Below are 26026 nucleotides of genomic sequence, written 5' to 3'. Positions count from 1 at the left end.
CTCCTTCTATGTGTCTCCTCTGGCTTCTTAGGGAGAGTCAGGAGGGAGAACGGGGTGCCTTCTGCCAGCCTCTCTATTCCCTCCTCATCCTTCCCTGTCTCAGGGTCACCTGCTGGAGACAGCCCCTCACCCTTCTGCTTTCATATTCTCTCTCTCAACTGCTAATTATGGAAATTTCCTACGACTGAGAAGTAGACGGATACTATGAATGCCCACAGGTGGTGGGGAGGGAGGCTCTCCATTCTTTGAAGCAACTCTTAAAAGCTGCCTGAGTAATCATTTCAGCACCACGCCCTCTTAATCCCCCAAATTTCCTCCAGCTGTGCTCTCTCACGCCCACTGTTGACCTACCTCTTCCCTCAATGCTACCCTGGGAAAGTAGAGCTATATTCTGGTCCCCTCCTGGTTTCATTCTTGTCCCTCAGAGAACAGCACTTTTTCCCTCAAATGTAAAATTGGGGTGTGTCATCCAGGCTGGCCCTCAGAATACTGCTTACTGTATTTGTGGTAGTGTTGTGGGCAACTTTTTTTTTTTTTGAGATGGAGTCTGGCTCTGTCACCCAGGCTGGAGTGCAGTGGCACAATCTCGGCTCACTGCAGCCTCCACCTCCTGGGTTCCAGCAATTTTCCGGCCTCAGCCTCCCGAGTAGCTGGGATTACAGGCACATGCCACCATGCCCGGCTAATTTTTGTATTTTTAGCAGAGATGGGGTTTCACCATGTTGGCCAGGCTGGTCTCGAACTCCTGACCTCATGTGATCCACCTGCCTTGTCCTCCCAAAGTGCTGGGATGACAGGCATGAGCCACTGTGCCTGGTCGTGGGCATATGCAAGTTCCTCGTATTTTCTCTACTATGGTTGAAGTGGAGATTTGTGCACTAATCTAATGCCCCTCCCACTGCTGGGAGCCTTGGAACATGTCCACTTGTTTTTCTCCTAGAAGGGCAGGAAAAAAAACCCAAAATAATATTACCTCTTCCTCGCTCCTCCTCTCCCTCATGAAGTTTTTCTTCCAATTTGAGAATTTCTCTGGTTAAGTGGTAGCTCAGGATAATTAAATATTTAAGTTTAAGTGCTGAAATGTGTTACCTAACTATTTGGAGGGGAACTCCCTTGCTTTTGTCAAGGGACCATATCGAATATATGGATGTGTGTCAAGGGTCTCTGGAAGCCTTCGTGCTGAAGGATGACCACTCACCCTGCTGGAATGAGACCTGGAGAGGGATGACCCAGAGTTGACCCTGAAATTCTCTTTCTTGAAGAAGGTCTGATGCGATTTAACTTTGGGGCCATTTTCCTGCTTCTCATAACAGCTACTCCTGTGTTTGAGCATTGGACTGGGGACTGCCATATACCAGTTCATTTAACCTTTATCCCATCTTGCAGATAAAGGAACAGGGGCCAGAATGGCTGGTGGTGGAGGCAGGATTCAAGTCTGGGTTGATTGACTTGGATTCTATACCATTAACCCCTATGCTGCCTGACCTTCTTCTAATATTACGTCTATGGCTGATCGCACACAGCTTTCCCACGCTTTTGTTTTTTCCTGCAAAATTAACTGTTGGGCCCAAAGCCAAAGCACCCCTTTTTCTCCAATGGCTTCTTGGACCTGCAGAGACTGTGGCACAGTGTGAGACGGTCCCAGCAACTTCCAGGTCTCACTTGTGGCCTTGATGCCTGGGTGAACAAAAGCCTTTCTTTTGGTTTGGTACCTTTGTGTTTCTGAATCTTTAGTAAAAGCAGACATTGTTTTGAAAGTATCTTTTTGAACTAGGTTGTACATTTAATATGGTTTGGCTTTGTGTCCCCACCTAAATCTCACGTTGAATTGTAATTCCCAAAGTTGGGGGAGGGAACTGGTGAGAGGTGATTGGATCAAGGGGGTGGATTTCTTCTTTCAGTTCTCGTGAGAGTGAGTTCTCACAAGATCTGGTTGTTTAAAGTGTGTAGCACAAAGTGAGTATGGTGGCTTAAGCCTGAATTCCCACCACTTTGGAGGCTGAGGCAGGCAGATCACTTGAGCCCAGGAGTTTAAGACCAGCCTGGGCAACATGGTGTAACCCCATCTCTACAAAAAATACAAAAATTAGGCAGGTGTGGTGGTGCATGCCTGAAGTCCCAGCTACTCAGGAGGCTGAGGTGGGAGAATTGCTTGAGCCCAGGAAGTGGAAGCTGCGGTGAGTTGAGATCTTGCCATTGCACTTCAGCCTGGGCAACAGAGTGAGATCTTCTCTAAAAAAAAAAAAAAATGTGTATTATTTCTTTGGCCAGGTGCAGTGGTTCATACCTGTAATCCCAGCACTCTGGGAGCCCAGCCAGGCCAACACGGCAAAAACCCATCTCTATTAAAAATATAAAAAATTAGCCTCATGTGATGGCACATACCTGTAATCCCAGCTACATGGGAGGCTGAACCCAGGAGGTGGAGGTTGTAGTGAGCTCAGATTGAGCCCCTGCACTCTAGTCTGGGCAACAGAACAAGACCTTCTCTCTCAAAAAAAAAAAAAAAAAAAAAAAAAAAAAAGAAAAAAGTGTGAAGCACCTCCCCCTTCACAAGCGGATTCTCTCCCCACTCCCCGCTACCATATGAAGATGTGCTTGCTTTGCCTTCTACCATGATTGTAAAGTATCCTGACGCCTCCCCAGCCATGCCTCTTGTACAGCCTGAGCAACTGTGAGTCAATTAAACCTCTTTTCTTTATAAACTACCCAGTCTCAGGTAGTTCTTTATAGCAATGTGAGAATGCACTCATAACATTTAATGGTATCAGATTCAAAAGTTGCCAAAGGAAGGTGAAGAATCGCCAGGAAGCCTCCCTCTCACTCCGCTGCAGCCACTGTGGCTACCTCAGAGTCAGTTGCTGTCACTCATGTCTTGTGTATCTTTCCAGTGATTGTCTATATTTATGTGTGCATGTGCACACTTTTTGAGACAGGGACTTGCTCTGTCACCCAGGCTGGAATGCATGATCATAGCTCACCACCACCTTGACCTCTTGGGCTTAAGCTATCCTCTCGCCTCAGCCTCCCAAGTAGCTGGGACTACAGGTGTGCACTACCATGGCTAGCTATTTATTTATTTCTATAGCGATGGGGGTCTCACTATGTTGCTTACGCTGGTCTCAAATTCCTGGCCTCAAGCAATCCTTCTACCTTGGCTTCCCAAAATGCTGGGATTATAGGTGTGAGTCACGGTATCTGGCCCTTACATTTTTTTTTTTTTGTAAACACAAGTGAGCCATGTATTTTACCACCTGCCATCATTCGTGTTTGTTTAAGGTCTTTCTCTGTCATTATCATGCTAGTTTCTATTTTGTTCACTGCTGTGTCCCCAGCACTTAGAACAATGCCTGGCACATAGTAGATGCTCAGTATTTCTTGAATGCAAACACACCCAATAAACTAGGAACGAAGGAAAAATTAACCAATTGATAAAGACCATCTGCAAACCACCACCTCCACCTACCCCTGCCCAGCTAACATCATTCTTAGTGGTAAAAGACTGAAAACTTTCATCCTGAGTTTGAAACAAGACAAAGGTGTCTGTTCTCACCACTTCTATTCAACATCGTACTGGAGGCTCTAGCCAGGGAAATTAGGCGGGAAAACAAAACAGAAGGGATCCAGGTTAGAAAGAAGTATGACTATCTTTACTTGCCAATAATGTAATTCTGTATATAAAACATTTCAAGGAATCCAAACACAAAACTATTGGAATTTAAAAACAAATTTAGCCAAGCTGTAGGATACAAGGTCAATATGCAAACATCAGTTCGATTTCTATACATTGGTAATAGATACTATGAAAACGAAATCAGGAAAACAGTTCCTAAGGCATCAAAAATAATAAAATACACGGCAAAAAATTTATCAGAAGTATGATATACACTTAAAATTGTAAAACATCATGAAAGAAATTAAAGACAACTAAAATAAATGGAAAGATATCCTGTATTGATGGCTCGGAAGACTTAATATTGTTAACGTGACAATAATTCTCAAATTGACATACAGATTTAATGCAATCCCTATAAAAATACAGCTGCCTTTTTGCAGAAATTGACAAGCTGATCCTGAAATTTATATAGAAATGCAAGTGACTCAGAATAGCCAAAGCAATTTTTTTTGTTGTTTTTTTGAGACAGGACCTCACTCTCTCACGAAGACTGGAGTATAGTGGAGCAATCTTGGCTCACTGCAACCTCCACTTCCCAGGCTCAATTGATTCTCCTGTCTCAGCCTCCTGAGTAGCTGGGGTTACAAGTGTGTGCCATTACCACCTGGCTAATTTTTGTATTTTTATTAGAAATGGGGTTTCACCATGTTGGCCAGGTTGATCTTGAACTCCTGACCTCAAATGATTTACCCACCTTGGCTTCCCAAAGTGCTGGGATTACAGATGTGGGCCACTGCGCCTAGCCTCAAAGCAATCTTGAAAGAAAAAATCAAAATTGGAGGAATCACACTAACTTTCAAAACTTATTACAAAGTTACAGAATGAAGACAGTGTGGTATTGGCATAAGTATACACATATCGACAAATGAAATAGAATTTTGATTTAATAAATCCAACATCTATGGTTAATTGATTTTCAATGGATATCAAGAGTATTCAATGAGGGAAAGAATAACCTCTTAAATAAGTGATGTTGGGTCAACTGGATATTGATATGCAAAAGAATGAACTTAGACCCCTACCTCATACTGCATTCAAAAATTAACTCAAAATGGGTTAAAGATCTAAATGTGAAAGAGCTAAAAGATTCTTAGAATAATATGTAAGAGTAAATCACTAGGACCTTGAATTAGATGATTTCTTATGACACCAAAAATATAAGCAACAACAACACAAATAGACAAATTGGACTTTATCAAAGTTAAAAAAACTTATATGTTTCAATGGATACCATAAAGAAAGTGAAAGGACAACCTACCAAATGAGAGAAAACACATCCACACAAAAGCTTGTATGCCAATATTCACAGCAGCAATCATTTATAATACTCAAAAGTGGAAACAGCCCAAATATTCCTCAGTAGATGAATCGATAAATAAAATGTGGTATACTCCTACAATGGAATACTATTCTGCCATAAAAGGAATGAAGTTCTGATACATGCTACAATATGGCCATGCCTTGAAAACATGCTAAGTGAAAGAAGTCAGACAGCAAAGGCCACATATTGCATGGCTCCTTTTACATGAAATGTCCAGAATAGGCAAATCTAGAGGAGCAGAAAGTAGATTAGTGGTTATCAAGGGCTGGGGTTGGAGGCATTGGGGAGCGATTGGTAATGAAATGGGATTTCTTTTGGGGATGAATGAAAATGTTCTAAGATTAGTGGTGATATTTGTGTAACTTATGACTATATTAAAAACCACTGAATTGTATACTTTGAGAGCGTGAATTTTATGTTGCATCTCAACAAAGCTGTGATAAAACAAACAATCCATTCTATATAAAACAAAATATTTGATAAGTGAATGAATGGATCTCTTCACATTATATGTACTTGAAAGTGTATCTTAGAGTTTGTTTCATGTCAGTACTTATTAGATACTGTACAATGTTTCTTTATTTTAAATGCACATTGATGGACATTTAAGTTGTTTCTAATCTTTTGCTATTGCAGGGAATGGTTCACTGAATATCCTTATATTCATGTCATTTCACAAAAACGTGGGTATTTATAAGATGAATTCCTGCAAGAGAAATTGCTAGGTCAAGGGGTGTGGACATTTTAAAGCATGAACTGATGTTGCCACATTGCTGAGTGTGAAGAAGGTGTACCTGTGCATGTTCCTACCAGCCATGTAGCAGTGAGCTTGTTTCGCACTCCTTCATCTGCACAGGGAGTTATCCAACCTCTGATCTCTGCCAAACTCATCAGTAAACCACGGTATCTCATTTTCATCTAAAGTTGCATTTCTCTCTGAGAAAGGCTGGAAGAATCATTTGCATTCCTTGTATTCTCAGAAGCTCTCCCTGATGCATTAAGGTTGTAGGGTGCAGAGCAGTGTGGGATAGTAGGATCGGGACTTTCTCCTCAGGGAATCCTTCCAGAACTTCCAGAACAGGGTATGAGTCATAATGTGAAACAGCTTTGCTGCCTTTCATCACGAATGTCTGCCGGGCGCCTTCTCTGTGTGGGATTCTGTTCCAGGTTCATGAAAGAGTGAAGGGAGCTGATTGATCAGGAGGGCTCTCTCAGGGATTTAAAGGTCCTTCAACATTAGAAGTGTAGTCCTTCCAACGCTCATGCCTATACTTGGATTAAGAGGCACATATCAAGAGGCTCAGGGAAGTCAGTGGCCTGGTGTTAGGTCTACACATGTTAGATGGCATTGGTTGGGCTTCCCCAAACAAGAGTCAGGTAAAAGTACTGAAAGACTGATGAGAAACAACCTGCAGCTTTATTTTATGTTTTCTTTCAGGAACTGTCTACCTTGACCATGCAGGTGCCACCTTGTTCTCCCAGAGCCAGCTTGAAAGCTTCACTAGTGATCTCATGGAAAACATTTATGGTAAAGAAAACGCCTAAAACGGGTTTTAGTCAACTACATGAAGCTGATACACCTATGTATACTAAATGTTGGATTAATAGACCGGGACTCTTCTAACTATAAAAAGCTGAATAAGCCCCATGTCAGTTAGGGGCCAGGCAAGCACTCTGGGTCATTCTGTGTTGTATATATGTGGCCGAGATGGAGGGAGCTGGCTCAGGGACAGACACATAGGTTACAACCAGAAGAAGGGGCCAGTGTCAGGAAGGGCACAGAGATTTAAAGCTGCTGTTTGGTGGTGGTGAGTGGCCCCATACAGTGCAGAGAGTGGGGTGGCAGGAGGGATGTTAATTCAGTCCTTCACTCCGTAACTGTGCACTGAGCCACTATGGTGTGTGGGGCACAGTGCTATAATGGGAACAAAATAAACACAGTCCCTTTCTTCTTGGACACTGTGGTCTAGTCCTGGAAGACAAGATCTTAAGTAAACTCCAAATAAATGTGATTACCAACTGTGTGAAGGATGGACAAAAGGTGCCTGGGTCCAGGGCAGCCTGTATCTGCAGTGACAGTGGGCTTGGCTTATGCATGTCAGGAAAAGCTTCCTTTGGAGTAGAGTGGAATGGTTGCTGGAGGATGAGCCAGAATTCACTCAGACAAGAGGAGGAGAAGTGTGAGCAGGCAAGGTAACAACCTGAGCTAAGATGCTGTAGTGGTTTCAGGAACCAGTCCAGGAACACAGAGGGAGGGAAGGAGAGCAGGAGAGGAAGCCAGTGCAGAGAGTTGTCGATGCTTGATCTTTGTTACAGGAACAATGGAGAGTCACCAGTGGCATTTATTAGCAGCACAACATGATCTACATATACCTTGGAAAGAAAATGTGAAATCATAGCAGCAGTAGCAATTGTAGCATTTGTGATGAGAATAGCGATAAATAACATTTACCAGGTACTTGCTATGAGCTTTCTCTCTTCAGTCTCACAACAATCAAAGAGGTATAGGTTCTGGTATCACTCCTGTTTTATAGGTAAAGAAATAGGGCCCCAGAGAGGGCAGGTAACTAGCCTGAGGCTGCTCAGGAAAGACTGGAGCTTAGGGGAGCTAGAAGCTTGCTTTCCAGGCAGTTTAGCTCCAGAGCCCAAGCTCTTAGCCTCCATCAGAGTGCTTCGATTCAGGATAGGTCTGTTATTCCACATTAAGGGGTTTGGATCTTGGCTCTGGGCAGCCAGCAGATTTAAATCTGGTAAACAGTCTTCTGGGAAGGTGCCAAGGAGGGATTTATGTTGATTTTAATCTGCAATTTGCAAAGAGACCTGCAATTCTCCTTCTTTGACTTTTGCAAGAGTCATAACTGTGGGAAAGCCTGAGAGATGACAGAGTTGAGATTGCAGATGGTCCTAATGATGCAGAGCTAAAGCCAAGCAGAGGAAAGGCAACGAGGATAATTACCAGGTCCCACAGGTTACTAGCAATGTGGAAACGGAACATGTAGCTGCAGTGAGCAGAAATCCAGTGTGATCTTTCAATGTATTTTGGAGAAAAAAACATCTAGAACAAAAGGGCCAAGCCTGCGTTAATGAGCACATGTAGTTCCTGAGAATTGCTGGTGCCCAGCCTTATAGGTCAGGCCCTACCAAAGCGTGTCTTGGGGTTAAATTTGAGGGAGATCATAATATTCTGGGACACACTTGGTGGGGATACTGGGAAGGGAGCAAAACTGGAAGTTAAGAGGAAGAGTGAAATTGGGAGGAGGGCATTTATCCTTGAGAGTAGGTGGCCAAGGGCTGCACAGTAGCCCCCTTCACATATTTGGAGGCCAGGATAAGTTATTTCTGTGGGAATAGTACCAGAAGTGGGGGTGGGATCTGCAGAACAGTAAATGGGAACTTAGATTTACTTAGTAACAGCCTCCTGAGGCTGTTACTGCATTCTCTGGAGCTAATGAACAAAGCCACTGGCCAACTCTCTGAAACTTGTAGAACAGACTCTTGCACTGGCTTGCTTTTGAGCTGACTTCCAGCTCTAAAATATTCTTCCCGATCCTATTTAGTTTTACTAGTGAGGAGAGGGTTTTTTTTATTTATTTTTTAAAACATATCATAAAATTTGCCAGCCAAGTACAGTGTCTCAGGCCTATAATCCCAGTGCTTTGGGAGGCCAAAGTAGGAGGATTGCTTGAGCCCAGGAGTTCAAGGCAAGCCTGGGCAGGATAGCAAGAGCCTATCTTTACAAAAACAAAAATTAAAAAAATTAGCCAGGTGTGGTGGCACATGCCTATGGTGCCAGCTGTTCAGGAGGCTGAGGCAGGAGGATCCCTTGAGCCCAGGAATTCAAGGTTATAGTCAGCTATGATCATGCTACTTGTACTCCAGCCTGGGTGAAAGAGTAAGATTCTGTCTCTCTAAAAAAGTCGATTTCAGGTGTCCAATGGTGATTTTTAGTAATTGATCTAGTGATGCAATTGTCACTATACTTCAGTTAGATGTTTTTATTCCTCCAGTAAGATCCCTCATGCCCATTACAGCTAATCCTTGTTGCTGCCCTCAGCCCCAGGCAGCTGCTAATCTACTTCTTTCTGTACCTCTCTACAAGTCTTTTGCTGGACATTTTATGTAAATTGATTAATGCATTATGTGTATTCTTGTGTCTGGAGTCTTTCACTTAGCATACTTTTGAAGTTCATTCATGACACAGCCAGGAGTTTGTTCCTTTTTATTGGCAAATAACTTCCCTGGCTGGGTGCGGAGGCTCATGCCTTTAATTCCAGCACTTGGGGAGGCTGAGGTAGGAAGATTGCTTGAACTCAAGAGTTTATGACCAGCCTGGGCAACATAGTGAGATCTCATCTCTACAAAAACTAATTTTAAAAAGTTAACCATGTGTAGTGGTGCACATCTGTAGTGCCAGTTACTCAGGAGGCTGAGAAGGGAAGGATCCCTCGAGCTCAGGAGTTTGAGGTTACAGTGAGCTATGATCATGTCACTGCCCTGCATCCTGGGTGACAGAGCAAGAGAGCGAAAAGCCAAATCACTTTTTATTTTATGGACATAGCATATTTTGTCTATTTGTTCACCCATTGATGGACATTTACGTTGTGTCCAGAATTTGGCTTTCTGAATAAAGCTACTATGAACATTCTCATGCAAGTCTGTATGGACACAAGTTTTCACTTTTGAGGGGTAGAAATCTAGGAGCAGAATTATTAGGTGATATGATAGTTTTATGTTGAGCTTTTTGAGAAACTGAGGGAGTGGCTTTGGAAGGAACACAAAAGAAGAGACCATAAGTAGTGACTTGGTGGCCTTGTCTTTGTAATCTGCCAGGTAATCCTCACAGCCGGAACATCAGCAGCAAGCTCACTCATGACACTGTGGAGCAGGTGCGCTACAGGTAAGCGTCAGGGATACCTGCCTGACTGGGCATACCTGGGCGGACAGTCTTCCTTCCTAGGACTTGCCTGCACCCCACAAAGATTCTGAGTTGGTTTCAGGAGGATCATAGTAGGCTAAAAGGCAGTGCACGCATGATGGCAAACATCAGGGTCAGAGCTCAGGAAGGCACGGGGGAGTAGGTACAGGGTGGGGCAGATGAGACGCACAGGCGGGTGGCTGTGAGGTGCACACAGCTGTTCTGTGTGGCTCCAGAGACACTGCAGTACAGAGTGACAGGGAGTGACCCAGGAGCCTAGGTCTTGTTTTCAGAAAGAAGAAAAGTACCCTTTCTCTGGTTTTCCTTTTCATAAGAAGCTTTATTAGGCATCTTGTTTTCTTCCTGTCTTTTTTCCCTTTTTTTTTTTTTTTACTAGTATTTGTATGTTAAATAGCTCTCTATACTTTCTATACATAATAGTATCTGACAAATAATTTCCAGGTGGTACTTAAAATTATTAACACAATTTCGAGTTATTTCAAATTTGAAAGTGATACTGTTTTGCTATTAGGGTTGCCAAAATTAAAAGCAATGTAAACAGATTGATTACTACTTAAACCTTGTTATGTTAGAGCTGGGTAGAAAGCACCAAGGAAAGAGGGTATTATTAACTCTGATTAAGTTTATTGTGGCTTTTTGTCATATGTAATTGGAGATATCCAGTGATATTTGGGAGTTAAGGGGATTTTGCCAACTGGAAGTCATTCCCACGGCTTCCATTGCCCCTGCCCTAATTTCACAGCTGTGGCAAAGCCTATCCGGAGTTTCTGCTAGCCATGAAGGTAAAGCTGTCATAGTTAATAGAAATAAAACAGCCTGCAAACATTCAGCACTGGGGCTGAGATCCGGGGGTTGCGGGGATGCTGTGCTTCTTCCAGAATCCTGGCGCACTTCCACACCACCGCAGAGGACTACAGTGTGATCTTCACTGCCGGGAGCACGGCTGCTCTCAAACTGGTGGCAGAGGCCTTTCCGTGGGTGCCCCAGGGCCCAGAGAGCAGTGGGAGTCGGTTCTGTTACCTCACCGACAGCCACACTTCTGTAGTGGGCATGAGGAACGTGACCATGGCCATGAATGTCATGTCCACCCCAGTCAGGCCAGAGGACCTGTGGTCTGCAAAGGCACGTCGTGCTTCAGCCAACGACCCAGACTGCAAGTTGCCTCATCTCTTCTGCTACCCAGCTCAGAGTAACTTTTCTGGAGCCAGATACCCCCTGTCCTGGATAGAAGAGATCAAGTCTGGGTGGTTGTGCCCTGTGAGCACACTTGGGAAGTGGTTTGTGCTGCTCGACGCAGCCTCCTACGTGAGCACCTCGCCTTTGGATCTGTCAGCTCACCAGGCCGACTTTGTCCCCATCTCCTTCTATAAGATCTTCGGGTTCCCTACGGGCCTGGGGGCTCTGCTGGTCCATAATCGTGTGGCTCCTCTACTGAGGAAGACCTACTTTGGAGGAGGCACAGCCTCTGCCTACCTAGCAGGAGAAGACTTCTACATCCCGAGGCCGTCAGTGACTCAAAGGTAACCTTGCCACAGGGGAGGGACCAGAGGAGTTAGCAAGGTGGGGGCTGGCCTGTTTCCCCTGGAGGATTCTGCAAGGGGTAGGTCTGGCTTTGGGGGTCAGGAGAATTCAGGTTGCTGGCAGGGACAGGCTGATGATAGGGCTTACATCTGGGAGGCAAAGGTTGGCTGGAGGTAACACAGGTGGTTCAGTGAACTCTGCTCCCGTTTGAGGGCTTCTCCAGAGCTGTGAGAGGACCGGGGCCTGCAGATAAGAACTGCATACAGGAGAGGTGAGAGGCCCTCAAGGGTGAGCTACCAGGTCTTTGCCTTCAGCACTGACAAGTGGTTGCAGCAGTTGAAACAATAGCTTTAAAAGGTGGCACCGTTTGGAGCAAGTCTGCCCACACATTGACAGCACAGCTGGTTCTCCAGCAGCTAGGATCAGCTCAGCCTGGCACTTAGCAGGAAGAATCAGGTAAAGCAGAGGCCTCCAGACTTGTGGCAGTGTTAGCAGCAGCCTCTGTGAGCCCCACCGTGAATGAGTTACAGACAGAGGAGTCTGGATGCAGGCTGTCACTTGCCCGCAAATGCCAGAGGCCTCTGCCTGGGTGGTTGGCATATGCCTCTTCCCCAGGCTGCAAGGGCAGGTAGTGTGGGTTATGCCCAGGAATCTTTCAGATGGTGATGGCTGAGACCTGTAAGGTTGAGTGTGTCAAGGCTGAAAATGGTGGCTGACCCAGGGTTCTGCTGGGTCAACAGTGGGGACACAGGTTTGGGTAGGCAACTAATTACCTACGGGGGCCAGAGAAGGCCTCAGGCCTAGATGGGAAGAGCTTTAGATCCCCCATGGACCCCACACAGACTCAAGGGTCCTGCACATAGGGCCACAGCCTTGACAATAGAGTCATCGTTAGCTGTGTAGGCCTATGGCTGGACCTCTGGGGAGTGAGTTCCCACTCCTCCACAGCATAGCAGTGAGGGGACATGTAACTTGTTCTCTGTACCTCATGTGTTTTCTGTAAAGTAGAAATGATAATATTGTTCTTTTAAAGCTAACATAGGTGATGCATCAGAATGGTGGGGATCAAGGTTAGGAGGCTATTTAATGTCTCTTTTTTTTAGGACTTGTCCATAGTTGGGGGGCTTCTAAGACAGGAATGCTCATGTAAAACCTTTTGACTCCAAGCGTGATAATTTGCCATGTGGTAGAACCAAGTGAGAAACAAATGCCAGGCATAACATAATGTAAGTTACAGGCAGAACAAAATGATGCCTCAAATTTAATTTGGCCACTAAGGGCCCCTGAAGGACAAGAGAAGTGGGGCAGCTCACTGGGGGCCAGGGCATGGTTGGGCTGGGAGAATCAGACCTCTTTCCTTTGATTCAGGTGGATGACTTTACAGCAGATGACACACCAATATTCTTAGAAAGCTGAATATACTTATTTACCATTATAAGCCATTTTTTTTTCCTTAGAAACTTAGGACCAGAACTCAAGAGATTTACTACTCAACCTAAAGTTTTTATTGAATGGGCACCTTGACTGTGTTCTTAACTTTATGTATTTTATGACTCAGTGAAATACATCCCTTGATAGAAACAAAAAACTCCTATTTTATTCTAAGGAAGAATCTAATAAGTATTTGATCAATACATAATTTACAACTAATTAATAACTAGATAGTTAAAAACATTTTGTAAAGATGAGGTCTTGCTATGTTGCATAGGCAGGTGGTTTCAAACTCCTGGCCTCAAGTGATCCTCCCACCTGGGCCTCCCAAAGTGTTGGGATAATGGGCATGAGTCACTGCACCTGGCCACCCTAGGAAATTTAAAGCAGCCCAAGAAAACTGCAGAGTGGGTCAGGGCTAGAGGCAGCCAGACAGTCTTGGTGTAAAAAGCCCCTTCTCCTGAAGGGGAGGGCAATGTTTTATAAGATAGCAGAGGGAAGGTATTAATAGATTACAGCTGTATCAGTCCAATTTCACACTGCTGTAAAGATAACGACCCAAGACTGGGTAATGTATAAACAAAGGAGGTTTAATTGGCTCACAGTTCTGCATGGCTGGAGAGGCCTCGGGAAACTTACAATCACAGTGGAAGGGGAAGCAGGCACCTTCTTCACAAGACAGCAGGAGAGACAGAGAAGAGCCCAGGGGAACTTCCATTGATAAAACCATCAGATCTTGTGAGAACTCCCTCACTGTCATGAAATGAGAACAGCATGAGGGAAACCACCCCCATGATCCAATCACCTCCTACCAGGTCCATCCCTCGACACCTGGGGATTACAATTAGAGATGAGACTTGGGTGAGGACACAAAGCCAACCCATATGAACAGCTAAGTCTAAAATCTAAACCACATTATATACCATAAAATGCACATGGATTGCATTGGCCACAGCTTGACCTGTTCTCCTCACCCTGTGGTTATAGGTTTGAAGATGGCACTATCTCATTCCTTGATGTGATCGCGCTAAAACATGGATTTGACACCCTGGAGCGCCTCACAGGTCAGTGGATGTTTCTAACCCTGTAAAATTTCCTCCTGCTGTTGTGTCCTTGAGGGATCCCTGGCTCAAGTGTGATTCAGATGAGGGAGACAGAGTCTGTGGACATGACTGGCACTCCATCCAGCTACATTTGATTCCAAGTAACTTCAAAACTACTTCAGAGAGCAAGAGAATGAGGTGGGGCTTTTTGGACTGTTTTTTGTTTTGTCAGCTAAAATAACATTTTAACAGGTAGAAGACATTCCAAATCAGTAGATTGCTGGCTTCACAGAATGGAAGAGCCTCCCTGGGTCCTGGGAATGGTTACAGATCCTGAGGCCTTTACCTGCTCTTACCTTTCTGGGTCCACCCCAGTGCCCCATGGGGGAACTCTGCCTGTGAACGAGCTGATGCTCAGAGAGGTTAAATGCCTTCCAGGCCAGGGAGGTGGAAACCAGGAAGGCTAGGATTTAACTCAGGTCATACTGATGCCTAACCATGAGCTCTCAACCGACAGTCTTCACGTGAGGCATGCTTTCTTTCCTGGCCAGTGCTCTTTTATCACAGGAAGGGGATCCTTCAGTTCCTTAGCCTTAGTTCAACATTAGGGGCAGACGAGGTGAGTGGGCATGATCCAGGACAAAGGGAGGAGTCAGTAAAGACAGACAAAGGGGGGAGTCAGTAAAGCACTGAGAAATGAGCACTTTCCAAGGGAAGATATTAACAGGGCCCCCAAACTGCAAGTGACAGGGTCTAACAGGGCTGGGCACCTCTGAATACAAAGGATGACTGTACCAGTCCACAAGATAGCAAGCCCTGATTTTTTTTCCTACGTAATTGATCCTTTATTTAAAAAAAAATTGTGGTAAAATATACATAACATAAAATTTACCATTTTAACTATTTTTAAGTGTAGAGCTCAGTGATGGTAAGTACATTCAAAATGTCAAGTCACCATCACCACTGTCTATTTCCAGAACTTTTTTTTTTTAAGTGTACTTTAGGTTCTGGAGTACATGTCTGGATCATTCAGGACTGTTGCATAGGCATGCATGGCAATGTGATTTGCAGCCTCCATCCCCCCGTCACCTATATCTGGCATTTCTCCCCATGTTATCCATGCCCAACCTCCCCACCTCCTGCTGTTCCTCTCCTAGCCCTCCCCAACAGACCCCAGTGTGTGATGCTCCCCTCCCTATGTCCATGTGTTCTCATTGTTCAACACCAGCCTATGAGTGAGAATATGCGGTGTCTGATTTTCTGCAGAACTTTTTTTTTTATCATCCCAAACAGAAACTCTGTACCCATTAAACAATAACTCCCTATTCCCCCCTCCCCCTTCAGCCCTTAGAACTACTTTTTGTCTCTGTGGATTTGCCTTTTCTTGGTAACTCATAAATAGAATCATACAAGATTTGTTTTTTTGTGTTTGGCTTCACTTAGCACGTTTCCATGGTTCATTCATGTTGAAGCATGTATTCTTCATTGCTTTGTGTAGTGTTAAAATGATTTAAACATAAATAAATAAAAATAGCAAAAATATGTTTAGAGAAAAAAATGTACATTTTGTGATCTGTTACCAAAGGGTCTGAATATCTAAATATTTAAGTCACATTTTATATAAACAAAGAGGATGACAGGAATGCCTATGGAGAAATTCTGTTGTTCATTACTGAAGACCTAAACATTTGTCATAAGGGAAGTACCATCCACTACTTACATGCATTTAAAATCATTAATGCGAGGTCCAGGTTTGCCAGTTATAACAAAGTTGTTTTCTTAAAAGTGAGTTAATGGGGCCAGGTGTGGTGGCTCATGCCTGTATACCCAGCATTTTGGGAGGCTGAGTCAGACAGATGACTTGAGCCCAGGAGTTTGAGACCAGCCTGGGCAACATGGTGAAACTCCATCTCTGCAAAAAATACAAAAATTAGCCAGGTATGGTGGTGCATGCTGGTAGTCCCAGTTGCTTGGGAGGCTGAGGTGAGAGAATCACCTGAGCCCAGGAGGTTGAGTCTGCAGTGAGCCGTGATCGTTCCACTGCACTCTAGCCTGGGTGACAAAGTGAAACCCTGTCTCAAAAAAAAAAAAAAAAAAAAAAGGGAATTTACATAAAGCTCATGATTCTCTTGTTTTTCATGATTGATTTGAGGTGGAATGGAGAATATCAAGCAGCACACCTTCACCTTGGCTCAGTATACATACGCGGCCCTGTCCTCTCTCCAGTACCCCAACGGAGCCCCTGTGGTACGGATTTACAGCGATTCTGACTTCAGCAGCCCTGAGGTTCAGGGTCCAGTCATCAATTTTAATGTGCTGGATGACAAGGGGAACATCATTGGTTACTCCCAGGTGGGTTTTCTTTGTATCCTGCCGACCTTGTTACAACTCGTCTGAGTTCCGGATGAGAGCAATACTGTGTAACGAAGTCCACACACTTGAAGAGGCCACCTGGCCCTCAGCCACAGCCTTTCACCCTCATTCACCCTTGCTTTGCAGCCCTCTTTACCTAGCCAAAGTGGTAACTTTCACGTAGGAGGAAAGAGGCCAGTTCCTCTGAATGCAGTGGAAGGGGACACCTGACAGCTTGCAGCAGGGGCGACACTTTTGTATACACTATAGTATGTACAGAAAGGTAGTGCAGACAGAACACTGTGGCTGAGGTCATTTCACGTCCAGAGTCATCCAGAGTCCGGTGGTTCCTGCGATGTGCCAGACCATATTACAGCATCCCATAAAATCAGGGGCTTGTTACCACCCTTTGTTTGGATATTGTTTGGAACTCAAAAGCCCTTTCTTTTGAGACGCTGAAATCATCATTTAGTATCACAGAAGCCCTATTTCTACCTTAGTTTATGCATCTTGTGAATTCAAAGGATATGGTGAGTTGGCTAAAAGTAGTTTCTACAGGTATAGCCATAAAAAATGCCCACAGTGGCTTACAGGTAGGGAACGGCTGGGTCTTTGCCATAGTTGAGTAAGCTACTCACTTCACTTCCTGGTCCACTAAAATGTCCAGAATTGCACTGAGCACTCAGGCATGGTGGTAGGTAGTTACCAGACGGGGTGTCACAGATAGACCTCAGGAACCAAAGGTCCCTTCTGGAGCAGCTCTGTGGGGAACAGATTTGATTGTTGAATGATTGGAAGATGATGCTGGGTTTCCCTTGAAACCACATCCGCATCCACATTTTTTTTTTTTTTATTAAAAAAAGATTGAGTTGCTCTTTCAGCCAGCCTGGAGTGCAATGGCATGATCTTGGCTCACTGTAACCTACACCTCTCAGGTTCAAGCAATTCTCATGCCTCAGTCTCCAGAGTAGCTGGAATTAACACACACATCAGCACACCTGGCTAATTTTTCTATTTTTAGTACAAAAAATTTTTATATTTTTAGAGACGGCATTTTGCTATTTTGGCCAGGCTTGTCTCGATCTCCTGACTTCAGGTGATCCTGCCTTGGCCTCCCAAAGTGCTGGGATTACAGGTGTGAGCCATTGTATCCAGCCCACTTTTTTTTTTTAAACAAAGAAAAAAGGTTTATTTGGCCCATGGTTCTGCTGACTGGAAGACTGGGCATCAGTGGATGCCTTAGGCTGCTTCCACTCCTGGAGGAAAGCGAATTGGAACTCGTATGTGCAGCCAGAGAGGAAGCAAGAGAGAGGGCAAGGGAGGTACCTGGTTCTTTATTTTTATTTTATTTTTCCTTCCAACTTTTTTTTTCCTTTTTGGGGTGTAATCTTGCTCTGTCACCCAGGCTGGAACGCAGTAGCACGATCTCAGCTCACTGCAACCTCCACCTCTTGGGTGATTCTCTCACCTCAGCCTCCTGAGTAACTGGGACTACAGGCGTGTGCCACCCTGCCTGGGTACTTTTTGTATTTTAGCAGAGATGAGATTTCACCATGTTGGTCAGGTTGGTCTCAAACTCCTGACCTCAGGTGACCTGCCCGCCTCAGCCTCCCAAAGTGCTGGGATTACAAATATGAGCCACTGTGCCTGGCATTCTTCCAACTTTTATTTTAGGTTCAGGGGACACATGTGCAGGTCTATTACATGGGTACCTGATAGGTAGTTTCTCAATCTTCCCTCCTCCCACCTTCCACCCTCAAGTAGGCCCTGGTGCCTGTGGTTTTCTTCTTTGTGGCCATGTGTACTCAATGTTAGCTCCCACATATAAGTAGAAACATGCAGTATGTGGTTTTCTGTTCCTGTGTTAATTCACTTAGGATAATGGCCTCCAACTGCATCATGTTGCTGCAAAGGACTGGTTTCATTTTTTTATGGCTGTGTAGTATCTCATGGTGTGTATATACCACATTTTTTTTAATCTATCAATCATCAATATAGGTTGATTCCATGTCCCTACTATTGAAAAAAGTGCTGCAATGAACATATGTATGCATTTGCCTTTATGGTAGAATGATTTATATTCCTTTGGGTATACACCAGTAATTTAAGTAAGGAATTGGGATGGCTGGATTCAGCGGTAGTTCTGTTTGTCTGTTTGTTTGTTCATGACAGTCTCGCTCTCTCACCCAGGCCGGAGTGCAGTAATGCAATCTCGGCTCACTGCATTCTCCGCCTCCCAGGTTCAAGCAAATTCCTGCCTCATCCTCCCAAGTACCTGGGATTACAGATGTGCACCACCACACCTGGTCAATTTTTGTATTTTTAGTAGAGATGGAGTTTTACCATGTTATTCAGGTTGGTCTCAAACTCCTGGCCTCATGTGACCCACCCATCTCAGATTCTCAAAGTGCTGGGATTACAGGCATGAGCCAACACACCTGGCCAATGGCAGTTCCGTTTTAAGTTCTTTCAGAAATCTCCAGACTGCTTTCCACAGTGGCTGAGCTAATTTACATTCCCACCAGTAGTGTATAAGTATTTCTTTTTATCCACATCCTCACCAGCAAATATTATTTTTTGACTTTTTAATAATACCCTGTCCAACTGGTGTGAGATGGCATCTCATTGTGGTTTTGATTTGCATTTCTCTCATGATTAATGATGTTGAACATTTTTTCATATGCTATTGGCTGTGTGTATGTCATCTTTTGTTAAGTGTTCATGTTCTTTGCCCATTTTTAATGAGATTGTTTTTTGCTTGTTGATTTAAGCTCCTTATGGCTTCCAGATATTAGACCTTGATTAGACACATAGTTTGCAAATATTTTCTCTCATTCTGTAGGTTGTTTACTGTGTTCATAGCTTCTTTTGCTGTGCAGATGTTCAATGTTTAATTAGGCCTTATTTGTCAATTTTTTCTTTTGTTGCAATTGCTTTTGGAGTCTTTATCAGGAAGTCTTTGCCAAGGCCTATGTCCAGAATGATATTTCCTAGGTTTTCTTCTAGGATTTTTATAGTTTTAGGTTTTACATTTAAGTCTTTAATCTATCTTGAGTTGATTTTTGTATTTGGTAAAAGGAAAGGGTCCAGTTTCAATCTTTTGTGTATGGGTAGCCAATTAACTCAACACCATTTATTGAATAGGGAGTCTTTTCCTCATTGCTTGTTATTGTGTACTTTGTCAAAGATCTGATGGTTGCAGGTGTGTGGCTTTATTTCTGGGTTCTCTAGCCTTTTTCATTGATTTATGTGTCTGTTTTTATACTAGAACCATGCTGTTTTGATTATTGTAGCCTTGTAGTATAGTTTGATGTCAGGTAATGAGATGCCTTCAGCGTTATTCTTTTTGCTTAGGATTGCTTTGGTTATTCAGGCTCTTTTTTGGTTCCATATGAACTTTAGAATAGTTTTTTTCCTAATTCCATGAAAAATGACATTGGTAGTTTGATAGGAATAACATTGACTCTGTAAATTGCTTTGGGCAGTATGGCAATTTTAACAATACTGATTCTTCCTATCCATGAGTATGGAATGTTTTTCCATTTGTGTGGTATCTGATTTCTTTTAGCAGTATTTTGTAATTCTCATTGTAGATACCCTCCCTGGTGAGGTGGATTCCTAAGTATTTTATTCTTTTTGTGGCTATTGTAAATGTGATTTCATTCTTGATTTGGCTCTCAGCTTGGACATTATTGGTGTTTAAAAATGCTACTGATTTTCATGCATTGATTTAGTATCCTGAAACATTATTTAAGTTGTTTATTAGTTCTAGGAGCCTTTGGGCAGAGATTATGGGATTTTCCAGGTATAAAATTATGTTATCCGTGAAGAGAGATAGTTTGACTTCTTCTCTTCCTGTTTGGATGTCTTTTATTTCTTTCTCTTGTCTAATTTCTCTGGCTAGGTCTTCCAGTATTATGTTGAAAAGGAATGGTGAGAGAGGGAATCCTTGTCTTATGTCAGTTTTCAAGGGAAATGCTTCCAGCTTTTGCCCATTCAGTATGATGTTGCATGTGGTTTTGTCATAGATGGCTCTTGGGCTCTTGTTATTTTGACATATGTTCCTTGGATTCCTAGTTTGTTGAGAGTTTTTAACTGAAGGGATGCTGAATTTTGTTATAAGCCTTTTCTGTGTCTGTTGAGATGATCATGTGGTTTTTGTTTTTAGTTTTGTTTATGTGATAAATCACGTATATTGATTTGTGTATGTTGAACCATCTTTGCATCCCAGGAATAAAGCCTACTTGATTCTGGTAGATTAGCTTTTTTTTCCTTTTTCTCCTTTCTTTCCTTTTTTTTTTTTTTTTTTTTTTTTTTTGAGACAGTGTGTCGCCCAGACCGGAGTGCAGTGGTATGATCTTGGTTCACTGCAGCCTTGACCTCCCTGGCTTAAGCGATCCTCCCATCCCAACTTCCTGAATGGCTGGGACTACAGGTACATGCCACCATGCCCAGCTAATTTATTCTAATAGTTTTTTGTGGTACAGGTGGCTTTTGGTTACATGGATAAGTTCTTCGGTGGTGATTTCTGAGATTTGGATACACCCATCACCCGAGCAGTGTACACACTGTACCCAGCATGTCGTCTTTTATCCCTCCCCTGCCCCACCCTTCCCCGACTCCCCAAAGTCCATTATGTCATTCTTACGCTTTTGCATTCTCATACCGTAGCTCCCACTTATAAGTGAGAACGTATGATATTTTGTTTTCCATTCCTGAGTTATTTCACTTAGAATAATGGCCTCCATCCACGTTGCTGCAAAGACCATTATTTTGTTTCATTTTATGGCTGAGTAGTATTCTATGGTGTATATATACCACATTTTCTTTATTCACTTGTTGGTTGATGGGCATTGAGGTTGGTTCCATATTTTTGCAATTGTGAATTGTGCTGCTATAAACGTGTGTGTATGTGTCTTTTCCATTTAATGACTTTTTCTTTGGGTAGATACCCAGTAGGGTACTCACCTGGCTGATTTTTTGGTATTTTTTATAGAGACAAGGTTTTGACATGTTGTCCAGGCTGGTCTTGAACACCTGAGCTCAAGAAATCTGCCCACCTTGGCCTCCCAAAGTGCTGAGATTACAGGTGTGCACCACTGTGCCTGGCTGGATTAGCTTTTTAATGTGCTGCTGGATTTGATTTGTTAGTATTTGTTGAGGATTTTTGTGTCTATGTTCACCATGGGTATTGGCCAGAAGTTTTCTTTCTTCGTCTCTGCCATATTTTGGTATTAAAATGACACTGGCCTCATAGAATGAGTTAGGGAGTCAAATCCACCTTTGTTAAACCCCAGATTTCCCAAACAAAATTTGTTTCCCAAGGAATCTTTTCTCCCACTTTTCTGAATAGCCATGAACTTTCTAAAGAATACACTTGGGAAATATTCTTTTGGGGGAGATGTTGGTCCTCACTGGTGTTCAGGGGCAAACACTGTACAGCCACAGGTGGTCTATCAAGTATGTCAGCTGTGCAGACCCCTCGTCCCCACTGCCCTTAGCTGGCAGTACTGGCAGAACCAGCCCTGACACTACTAAGAAGCATATTATTTTAAATGTTTTTGGAGGGGGTAAGGTGGAAAATACATCAGAGGCAAAAGGTTTGCCTTCTTAAATGTGTTATTCTAGGTAATTGGTAACATAAATTTTATTCTTGAAACAAAAGTAAATGTGGCTGGGCATGGTGGCTCACACCTGTAATCCCAGCACTGGGAGGCCAAGGTGGGTGGATTGCCTGAGGTCAGGAGTTTGACTAGCCTGGCCAACATGGTAAAACCCTGTCTGTACTAAAAATACAAAAATTAGCTGGGTGTGGTGGTGCACACCTGTAATCCCAGATACTCAGGAGGCTGAGGCAGGAGAATCACTTGAACCTGGGAGATGGAGGTTGCCAAGAGCCAAGATCACACCACTGCACTCCAGCCTGGGTGACAGAGTGAGACTCTGTCTCAAAAAAAAAAAAAAAAAAAAGTACTGTGTATGCTGTGGCAGGGGCATGGGATTGGTGGTGAAAAAGAAGCCTCCAGGAAGAGGAATCAACAGGGCGTGAGGCTGTCTGTCTAGATGCCTGGGAACTCTCTTTCCTTGGGGCTGGACACAGGACAAGTTTCTCCCTCTGTACATTGGTAGAGGAAGCTCACCGTGTGAATGGATTCTGTGCCTAAGGCATGACTAACTGAACTGTGCCAGTTCAAGAAAGTCCAGTTTTATTTTTTTCAGGTTCAGGGAACTTCATGGTATGGGAATTTCCATAGGGGTTTTGGTGGCCTTCGGAAAAATCAGTTGGGTTTGGCTGTCTCTTTTTCTTCAGGGGATGTGAAAAGAATTTTGCTTCTTACAAGAAGCCTTTGGGTTCTTGTTTTGGTATATCCAGGCTTCTAATTTTATTCTCCTACTGGTGGAAGTAACTCTGCAGTCTGTCTGCTTCTTGCCGGCTCTGTGGTCTTGGGCAAGTTAAGCTCTCCAAGACTCTGTGAAATGGGGACAACAATATGCCCTGGTTATAGTGTTAATATGAGGATTAAATGAGATACAATATGTACATCCCTTAGCACAGGACCCAGGACAAAGTAAGTGCTCAATAAATGTTGGGCACAAAGGCTCCTGGGCTGGGAGCCTCCAGGGCACTGTGGCTGGGCCGGTTTCTCGGTCCTCCCTGAATGCTGTGCTCATCCTGCCATAGCAAACAACCTCCTTCTCCTGGCTAGGCACAGGCTGGGCCTGTGTGGGATTCCCCAGGACTGAGGGCAAGAGGAGACCGATGCATAAATGGGAAATTAGGACAAAGGGTAAATGTGGCTGCAACAGCGTCTTCCGCTCACATCCTCTCCTGCCATGCCTCCTTGATACTCCTCCGTGGAGGGCTGGCAATCCATGGGTCTTCCTGTAGAATCTGGGCTGATTTGTGCCTCGCTCACAGCCAACAGATGCCGGGACGGTGACATTGCATGGCTTCTAAGGCTAGATCGGAAGAGGCAATGCCATGTTGGCTTTGTTCCCTGGGACACTAGCTTTGGAGCCTGGAATTACCCTGTCAGTTACTGTCTTGTGCCCTTAGCTGACATGCATGCTGCAAGGATGCCAAGCCACACAGAGAAGCCAAGCTCAGGACTGTGGCTGGCAGTACTAATTCTGGAGCCCTCCCAGCCTGGGGACCAGAAAGACCCAGGAGTAAAGGAGTCTCCAGATGATCCCAGCCCCCAGATGCCAAACTACTCCCAGCCTTTGAGTCTTCCTAGCTGAGACTTCAGACATTTTAAGACAGAGAAGAGATATCTCCTCCGTGCCCTGTTTGAATTCTTCCCACACTGTAGCCATGAGCCCCATAAAATGGTGGTTGTTTTCTTATCCCTAGTTTGGGTGGCCTGCTTCACAACAAAGGTAACTGGTTGTGAATATGGGGGAGTGGGTGACAGGGGCCACAGGGATTCTAATTCAGCCTAGTGGCAGCTGGACTGGAGGTCAGGGGTGTCTCCCCAGGGTTGCCTTGTGATGCTAAAGTTGACCCTGGAATGGAGTTGGCCGGGCCCAGTAGAGTGGCCAGGACCCACCTCACAGAGCCGGGAAACTCCTGAATTCACTAGCAGGTCTGCATGCCAGTGGACCCTTAGCCAAGAGTGAAGAAACACAATTGTTCATCTGAAGCCTCTCAGTTCAACACAGAGAACGGCTTCTTCTCACCGACACACCAGAGGGGGTGGCCAAGGTGAAGACTGCCATGGTCTTGATAAGGGTCTGTGGGAGGCATCGTTGTCCAGCCATGATCCCTGGCTGACTGCACAGTGACCTCTGGCCACCCCATATGTGACTTCCCAGGGAGAAAAGTTTAAAGGCTCAACTAGCTGAGCAAGATGTGTTTGTTTTCCTAAATGCAGTTCAATGACTCCTCCTGTGAAGTCAGCCTGAGCCCCAGGGCAAGGACTCTCACTGGGCCCCCAGGCCGTTGAGGGAATGGAGTCCTTGACTCAGGCCTGGAGGAGCAGGGGCAGACATCCCCCAGGTCTCATGTGAATGCGAACGTTTCCCAGAGCCTCCAGAGGGCGGGAAAGAGCCATGGAAACTGCTGGACTGAACAGCAATTCTGTGATTAAACCCAAAGTTGGAGAAAGTTAGAAAAGCAAATCAATCACACTCAGCAGGGACACAGTAACACTTGGAGTCCAGGCTGCGAGCTGAGGCGGGGCTGCTTGGAACAGCACTTCACGGTGCCTGCCCTGTGGTCCAAACCCATGCAGCTGATGCCAAGAAGCCACTATCTCCAGCCTCACTGAAACATTTTATACAGTGTTTAACAAACCTGTGGTAGATCGTGGCATTTTAGAGGACAATTCCAGGCTTGTATCTTCATTTTATTATTAGGCAAGAGAGGTCCAAATGCCAATCTAAAACTCTCTCAGAGTAAAACTGCACATTGGTAACAGCTCATTCCATGTTACATTAAATCTGCAGGTGGACAAAATGGCAAGTCTTTACAACATCCACCTGCGAACTGGCTGCTTCTGCAACACCGGAGCCTGCCAGAGGCACCTCGGCATCAGCAGCGAGATGGTCAGGAAGCATTTTCAGGTGGGTACAGGGTTCTGCGGTCCAGATGCTGGTCAGCGAGACCCAGCGACACCTGTTACTGCATGCGTGTCTGGAGTGGAGGCTGCTGCAAACTCATTTCCACACGCCTGCTCTGTGCATGTACAAAGGAAAAGGAATACAAATAGAAAATGCTTCAAGAAGGCCGGGCGCCAGCTCATGCCTGTAATCCCAGTACTTTGGGAGGCTGAGGCAGGCAGATCACCTGAGGTCAGGAGTTCGAGACCAGCCTGGCCAACACGGTGAAACCCTGTCTCTACTAAAGATACAAAAATTAGTCAGGCGTGATGGCATGTGCCTGTAATTCCAGCTACCTGGGAGGCTGAGGCAGGAGAATCGCTTGAGCCTGGGAGGCAGAGGGTTGCAGTAAGCGGAGACAGCACCATTGCATTCCAGCCTGGGCAACAGAGCAAGACTCTGTCTAAAATAAAATAAAATAGCTTCAAGATATTATCTCTGTCGCAGACTTTCTGATTAGTTTTTTACTTTGAGGCCAAACATTTAAAGGCAAGAGAGGGGAGTTAAGAAGGGATGTGTAAGGATGTGCCTTACCTGGTTTGGCCCTCCTGAGGTCCAGCTTCCAGGTTACAGTTAGCCAGCTGCATCCAGCTTGGGTGCAGAGTGGAACTCTTCTTGGGCTCCAGGGATTCTGCATCTCCCAGAATCCCCCCTCTCCCCGTCTCTCCCCTGGGCTGAGGTTTTCCACTTCAAGGTATAGCCTGTTTTAATTATTCCCATTGCATTGGGAATAATTCAAATGGCAAAGAGTATTTGTTGCTTTGAGTTTCTAATTTGAATTTCATTTGGTTGCCATGAAATATTGTATATTATTGAAATGTTGTATATACTAGATCCCAAGTAACCATGAACTGAGTTTTGTTTAAAAAGAAAGAGGGATAGGAGAGAAGGAGAGGGAGGAGAAGAGAGGAGAGAGGGAGAGGGAGGCTCAGGACACAAATAAACACAGCTCCAGAGAGAATATTTGGCCCTGTGGAATGCTGTGTCTGCATTTCTTTGGGTGACTGAGCTGGATGCAGCACCGAAGAGATGTTCGGGGCGGCTCCATGCATTGTGCTGACCAGTGACCAACACCAGGCAGCTGGGCTCGGAGACTGAGATTCTCCTGCCTTTCTTCCCCACCTCCCAGCAGGGGCCCTCAAGCT

At 44.5% G+C, this 26026-nt stretch overlaps 1 protein-coding gene across 1 annotated transcript in view; it reads left to right on the top strand.

Moving 5' to 3' along the window:
* MOCOS (molybdenum cofactor sulfurase) overlaps positions 1-26026 on the top strand; it is an 83996-nt gene that overhangs the window by 1131 nt on the left and 56839 nt on the right. The window contains exons 2-7 of the mRNA XM_032245306.1: positions 6436-6525; positions 9828-9894; positions 10812-11453; positions 13873-13949; positions 16081-16280; positions 24729-24845. Of these exons, the coding sequence (XP_032101197.1) occupies positions 6436-6525; positions 9828-9894; positions 10812-11453; positions 13873-13949; positions 16081-16280; positions 24729-24845 (1193 nt within the window). The remainder of the gene's footprint in view (positions 1-6435; positions 6526-9827; positions 9895-10811; positions 11454-13872; positions 13950-16080; positions 16281-24728; positions 24846-26026) is intronic.

The sequence above is a fragment of the Sapajus apella genome, unplaced genomic scaffold, assembly GCF_009761245.1.
Source record: "Sapajus apella isolate SASKATOON/1434 unplaced genomic scaffold, GSC_monkey_1.0 scaffold57, whole genome shotgun sequence".
Taxonomy (NCBI): domain Eukaryota; kingdom Metazoa; phylum Chordata; class Mammalia; order Primates; family Cebidae; genus Sapajus; species Sapajus apella.
The sequence above is the reverse complement of the archived record's forward strand: the minus strand, read 5'-3'. Positions and strand labels throughout refer to the sequence as shown.